The 6,407-nt window shown below is 34.0% G+C and overlaps 1 protein-coding gene across 30 annotated transcripts; it reads right to left on the bottom strand.

Annotated features, from left to right (window-relative positions):
- Positions 1-33: 33 nt before the first annotated feature.
- Positions 34-6,166, bottom strand: LOC108209271 (filament-like plant protein 7). Of its 30 annotated transcripts, none has more exons than XM_064088200.1 (14): positions 6,012-6,166; positions 5,738-5,838; positions 5,571-5,641; positions 5,019-5,114; positions 4,889-4,914; positions 4,702-4,787; positions 3,845-3,880; positions 3,247-3,311; positions 3,115-3,165; positions 2,034-3,040; positions 1,518-1,690; positions 792-849; positions 500-559; positions 34-403 (listed from the first exon to the last, which is right to left on the bottom strand). In XM_064088200.1, exons 10-14 carry the CDS (start codon positions 2,103-2,105, stop codon positions 374-376), a joined length of 393 nt encoding a protein of 130 aa, XP_063944270.1. In that variant the 5' UTR covers positions 2,106-3,040; positions 3,115-3,165; positions 3,247-3,311; positions 3,845-3,880; positions 4,702-4,787; positions 4,889-4,914; positions 5,019-5,114; positions 5,571-5,641; positions 5,738-5,838; positions 6,012-6,166; the 3' UTR covers positions 34-373. The 30 variants fall into 30 exon arrangements, with proteins under 30 accessions (XP_063944270.1, XP_063944264.1, XP_063944274.1 ...); XM_064088194.1 differs by having other exon boundaries at positions 3,845-4,111; positions 4,702-4,790; XM_064088204.1 differs by lacking the exon at positions 4,889-4,914 and having other exon boundaries at positions 5,065-5,114.
- Positions 6,167-6,407: the final 241 nt, after the last annotated feature.

Genomic DNA, 6,407 nt, shown 5'->3' on the forward strand with positions numbered 1-6,407 from the left:
TTCATTTTCATAAATGATTTATCGCTATAAGTATGACACTGTCAATAAATATTGATAACATAAAAAATTATCTTGAGGTATATATAATTTTATCATAACAAAAAATTTAAAAGTTTCTCTGCAGGATATAGCAGGACAATGTATCAGTTCTTCATATTCTCTTAAAATTCTTCTCATAAAATTTAAAGGATATAGCAGGATAATGGATGTTCTTCATATTCTCTTGATTTACGGATAGCATCGTAAATCCTTTTTTCTTGCTCTTCTCGCGCAAAACGCAACTGCTGCATACACTCCTTCAGAGAAGCATCCATACTGACTAATCTATCTTCACAGGCTAATATTTGCTTTAAAGGTTTCTCTGCTTCTTGCTTTAGTGATCTTGCTTCTGCTTTCTCCCGACCTATGTAAAAATGACATATAGATTACTTGATTATGCTGGGTTTCACACATTCTGTTAAGCAGGCAAATTGTGAAAGTACATGCATGACATACTAACCATAAGAATAAACATTGTTAGAATCCTCAGAAAACACGGGATCTTTAGCAGTGGGACACTCTGAAATGAAGATTCCGTTAAGAAATTGTTTTATGAAGTTGAACACATAAAACAGAGGGGAAAATAAGCTATAAACCAATGTTATCATTATCCACGAAATGACAGAAATCATAAGAAACATCAGCGATTAAGGATAACATTATTCAGAAGGCAAAATATTGCAAGTTTTATTAAAAATATTAGCGAATGAAATAAACAATAATCAGAAGGCGAAAAATTCCAAGAATTAAACCTTGGACCATATCGCCAGAGGTGAACAGGTGCCACGAATTTGTGGAATCCCCTTCATCCTACAAAAACACAGGTTATAGTCAAGTAAAGAGCTAAAAAACATACATGTAATGAACAAAAAAAGATTTTGGGTAATCAATGCCATTCAAATATATTTTTCAGGGTCAGCAAAATATAATTACGCAGCAAGTTGTGTTAACCATGTAATAATTAGGAAGCACAGAAATATGTAGAACTACTAATCTACACACTAATTTGAATTTTGAAATTTGAATTGTTAAAAAATTATAATATATTACAAATTGCAGGTGGTGGCTCGTCCTTGCAGGCGGCAAGAAAGCTTCGCCCAAAAGCTTTGCATTTTCTTCAATGCTCTCTTGTATGTGTTTTGTATTGTATGTGTAGTGCACGTGGCGTTATAATGCAGCATGGAGAGAAGAAAAAGAACGGCAACATGGCAAGCTTGTGTCCATTCATAAATCAAGTGCCAGTAAGTATCAACGGTGGCAGGATTGTTTTTAAATATCTGTTATAAGTATTTTTTTGTCTCCACATCCTGAGAAATATTTTCAAGAAACATTTAAATCATAAAATCCTATAACGTGTTTTAGGACTACTCTATTCAAATCATGCAATAACACGAACCTGCAAACTAACCAAAAAAAATTAAAATGATAAAATCCTATAACGTGTTTTAGGACTACTCTATCAGTGAAAGAGATATTACTCCAATGTAGTCCATTCCATTTGACATCCACAACTCTCTGGATCTGTTTGATGCTGTGAGAAACTATAATAATAGTCATTTCTTGATTTGTCTTCAGCTTCACTAAAACATCCTCTATGTATAGAGTTGATATCGGATCCAAAAGCACTTGTGGGCTCATCCAACAACAAAATCTGCCAAAGGAAATTTAAAAATAACTCAGTGAAAATCTGTAATACAAATTAATGTAATAGAAAAGAATTGGCCACACACAAATATGTATCTTCTCTACTACAGTGAAAAAATAGACGTGCTCAGGAAACTTTTGAAAACTCTTAGACATTAAAATTAAGTCACTTTATTAACGCATCATGCATAGCACAGGTAATATGGAAGAAGTCAACTTTTGTAGGGCTGCTGACTAAGGTGAAACTTGAATTCCTTCCGAATTCTTTGCCAACTTTGTTTGTGTCAATTGTCCAAAACTGGAGAATCCAAAAGAATTGGATCAAGACGTGTCCCTGCAGCGAAGATTACCTCGTCAAGCAGGAAATTGACAGCAGCTTCATCTTCAGCAGTTTCCTTTAACATAGACCTTGAGAACTGCATATACAATTGAATTATGCAAACTTTTCAAGCAGAATTTCACTATAGTTGAATATACGGATTCCTGTACCTGTATATGTTCAACTTGAGTGAATATTTTCAGCTTTTGCTTAGATAAATATATAAGATGAGTTTCCAGAAGTCTTGTGCATATTAAATTTGCTCAATTTATCAATATTAAAGTAGTTAATGGGATCTGCAATAACAAAAACCACAATCTAAACATCCAAACATAAATTTCACCCGACTTTGCTTATAAGTTCCTGGTTCTACTAAAAACTAACTTTAAATTGTTAAAGAGCTCCCAAGCAGGTAAACAATGTTTAATTACACTATCAACTTTGCCCCTGCTTTAGCTCGCTCTTTTAATACCATAAATCATTCTCTTGTAGATCCACACTTAGTCAATAGTTTAATTAAGTTATCCAGCATTGAAATCTTCTTATTATAGCTCCAGGGGGATGTGGTAAAATAACGTTGTCTAAGACGATCTGTCATGATCCCGAGATTAAAATTTAAAGGTAAAACATCTTCTACATACTACATTACCTTGTGTGTGTGCGCGCGCTATACTGCTATTCGTTGTTTTGTACTGTGATTATTCAAATTATGTGAGTCTAGAATGATATTTTGTGAAGAAAATAGTGCAGATACATATGGGATAAAAACTTTCATCTGGTATTCATTAATGAACTTATACGTACTTCAAAAAGTGGCAATAAGTTGTGGGGTTGCTGCAAGATTATGTCATGGAGCTAGAAGAATGCACTCAATATCTTCAGTAATTACTCATAAAGATGCAGACTTCTGTGTAATATTACCTGTTAGTATAAAATCTCCTTCAATAAGAGTCATAAGTGAATTATGTGGCTTATAAGAAATGGTATCTTAAATATCATATCTGCAGTTGATCTTTTCTGCCAAATTTCTCCGTTCACCTGCAGATTAGCAACATACAGTGAGACACCTACAAAAGTTTAAGCAGAGTTAACAGCCATGGAGCAATTTGTACCTTTAGCAATAACTCTAAATTGTGAGGGTCTGGCACCATAGACTCAGGAGGCTACAGCAGAAAACAAACTTGTCATGGTGCAACGACATAAATTAATATACATGACCAATTTCAGCTACATTTGAATCTTACTGATAGCTAATGCAGGATTGAGCAAGATAGCCTGTGTAAGGTGCTCCATCGCTTCGTCTATTCACCTTGCCAACATGGTACCATATTTAGATACTAAAGTTTATTCAACCTAGCATAGAACTTCAATTGCTAATTTCAGTTTGGCAGTTCCGCAAAAAGGTATGTTCTATCCTCATTAGGAGAAGGTATCTAGCAATACTTTCCAATTAATTCCAGTCAATACCACAATAACTACAACAAAGTCAAAAATTAACATTTAATAATTAACATAGTTTAATTAGGCACACTCAAACTCTCATTAAAGCTTTTCGTTATTAGTTTGATTCCCATTTTCAAATCCTCATTGCAGTAGCCAACCAAAGAAATTAAGTTCTCGGGGTGAACACTCAGCAGAAGGCTAGCCTGCAAAAACTCATTGACCTTAATCTTCAGTTTATACATAACTAACGAAAAATTTTAGTCTATCACATTTCTATATATTTTAGATGCTTCTCTTGCACAACCCATCAAACAATACATATGCATTAAAAAATCAAATCAAGAAAATTCCAACAATCATCGATTATAATGATCTCGAGAATAAGAAATGCAGAAATACCTGGTGTATGATTTCAACAAATTCACACATCTCAAACTGCAAAACAAACAAATACGAATAAGATTAGTGGAAATCAGAAAAAATAGATAAATTCTCACAGGATTTTAATCAAACAGTTATGCTACAACAAACCAAAATCAGTGCAATCAGTTATGGAGCATTGAATAATGTGCACATCTTGTGCGAGAAGCTGAAGAGTGAACACTGAAAGAGTGAAAGGTGTGGCCTGCAATACAGAACACCCTCAAAGGAATTGTAGTTGCCAAGCTGACAAATCAGCGCAAAGCTCATCAGTCATGTGCATTATATCAAACAGTTAGAGAACAAATTACAATTCATAAATTAAGAGTTCACACATATTCGGTACTTCCAAATCTACAATTCACACTTAAATAAGAAATGCAATGAAAAATCAGATCATTAACATATCGTGCAAATGAACATATAGTGCAATTCAAAATTAAATGAACATAAATATTAAAAATTAGGTGCTTAAAATATATTGCAATTATATAAAATACTTACAAATGAATCTTGGCTGATGACTCACAAACATGATTCCATGTTCATAATAATCTAATGAGTAACATTTTTAGAGATACTAAATATAATCAGAGGGGGCACAAACTTAACACAACCCACATGCAAATACCAATATAGGCTACTGTATAGTGACAAAGTACAAAACAGTATACTCCAATGACTATAACAAATTATAGATAGATAGATATAAATATAAATATGAGATTGAATACTAAATCTTTAGTTTTATATTATGCCAACAATATACAAACTCAGAAAGCAGTGCTATGTAACTTAAAAGACAAAGTTTTTGTTATAACATAATAAAATATCACCTCGATCATTGTAGGATGGTCACAGACGTTGTTTCCAGACCATGGAGTTCAATCCTGCATTGTCCAACTCTCCCCGGGAGCCTTCTCTGCTGGGGAAACCAAACCATTTTTTCGCACATAAAAATTTCACAGCAAAAGCAAATTTCACAACTTTGAGTGAATTTCACAGCTATGCGTGCAAACCTACTTTTGACACTGCTATTGCTATTAGCCCTGTCATTGGCAACCACTGTGTTCAAGATATATAAAATAATTGTAACTGTATAAGGTTACAGTTATCAACCACGTTATCATCTAACATAAAGGGCCTGCCATACCAGGCACAAATCAAGCAGTTCAAGAGGGGATATAGATATGGAAGACCTGAGAAGTCTTATGTACACTGGTTCCTCATAATATGCCTAAAAGTGGGTCTGCAATTGTACAAAGAAAAGGTGTGATTATGAGAAGCAAAACCGGTACAAATCTGATTATCACTGCATTTATATATATGCCCATTACACTCAGTTATTGATTTCTACTTATTTTTCTTTAAAATTACAATTGTAGGAGATCTAGCCAGATAAAACTTGTGTTGGCCTCAATTTCTCATAACCAAATTATTAACAACATACTCTAGTTACAAACTATTTCCATATATTATTATTGTAAACACCATCTCCTCAATTGTACAATTAAATGAAACAAACAACAAATCAACCCAACTACACAAACACATAACTATTTGAAAACACAACTAAACTCTCATTAAAAAATATAAAGCTATCATACATCAAGTTACAACAATCAAAAATAAGTCCAACTCCATTAATCAATTACAAAATAAGATACCCGAGACATAAACCCACATATTCAGATACAAAAGTTACCTGAATAGTGATATATTCATCGATCTTGTTCTTTTGGACAACTCATCAAACAGTTTCCGGACGAAATTCAACTGCAATAAATGGATAAAAATTGAATCATAAAACAATATAAGTTTTAAATGGATATTTTCATACCCTAAATCATAGAAGCCAAGAATCGTCATTACCTGAAATCGATCTGGAAAGAGACGACATAATCAGAAACAAAAGTACCCTGTAGCATGTCTTCCGACGTGAATAAACGCTAAGAATCCTCTTCATCTCCGGCCTGTAAGGTAGAACAAAGAGGTTAGAATGAATCTTACAGATCAAACATAGTAGTAATAGGTTTACAAATTGGATCAAAGCACTGTGAACAAACACGAGACATTATTGAAAGTAAGCAGATAGGACAGTGTGTGAGAAATTGAAAAAGTAAGCTGTGATATTTGAAAACTGTACCTGAAATGAGTTGTGGAGAAGCTGTGGGCGGTATTTCAAATCAAGCTTGTCGAAGAAGCTGGGGGAAGTAGCATAGGTTCTTTTCGGACAAAGAGGAGCACGGGCAAGAGCTGAAGGAAGCGGTGGCAATTTTGCAATTAGAAGGAAAGCTGGGGTCATTTAGTTAGCAAGGGTTTACTGTACAAAACGCGCATCAGAAACTATGATATAGATAGATTTCAACTATCTTCTGACGAATGACGTTAAAATACCCAACTCTTTCAAAAAGTTCGGGTACTAATCCTACAAAGAAAATGCTGATGATATGGATATAAACCGAAACTGAGGCCTCTGCATTATGACAAAGTGAGAGCAACCTCCGACCGAGCCACTGTTTGGGACCAATTGAAATCAAGC

The sequence above is a fragment of the Daucus carota genome, chromosome 2 (genome assembly GCF_001625215.2).
Source record: "Daucus carota subsp. sativus chromosome 2, DH1 v3.0, whole genome shotgun sequence".
Taxonomy (NCBI): Eukaryota; Viridiplantae; Streptophyta; class Magnoliopsida; order Apiales; family Apiaceae; genus Daucus; species Daucus carota.

Bases quoted from the DNA above. Each gene is read 5' to 3' on its own strand.
- LOC108209271 (XM_064088207.1), bottom strand. From the start codon at position 2,105: ATGCAGTTCTCAAGGTCTATGTTAAAGGAAACTGCTGAAGATGAAGCT. The intron at 1,691-2,033 runs GTAATCTTCGCT...TTCCTTTGGCAG, and splicing joins TCAATTTCCTGCTTGACGAG to ATTTTGTTGTTGGATGAGCC. The intron at 560-791 runs GTTTAATTCTTG...TCTTCATTTCAG, and splicing joins CTCTGGCGATATGGTCCAAG to AGTGTCCCACTGCTAAAGAT.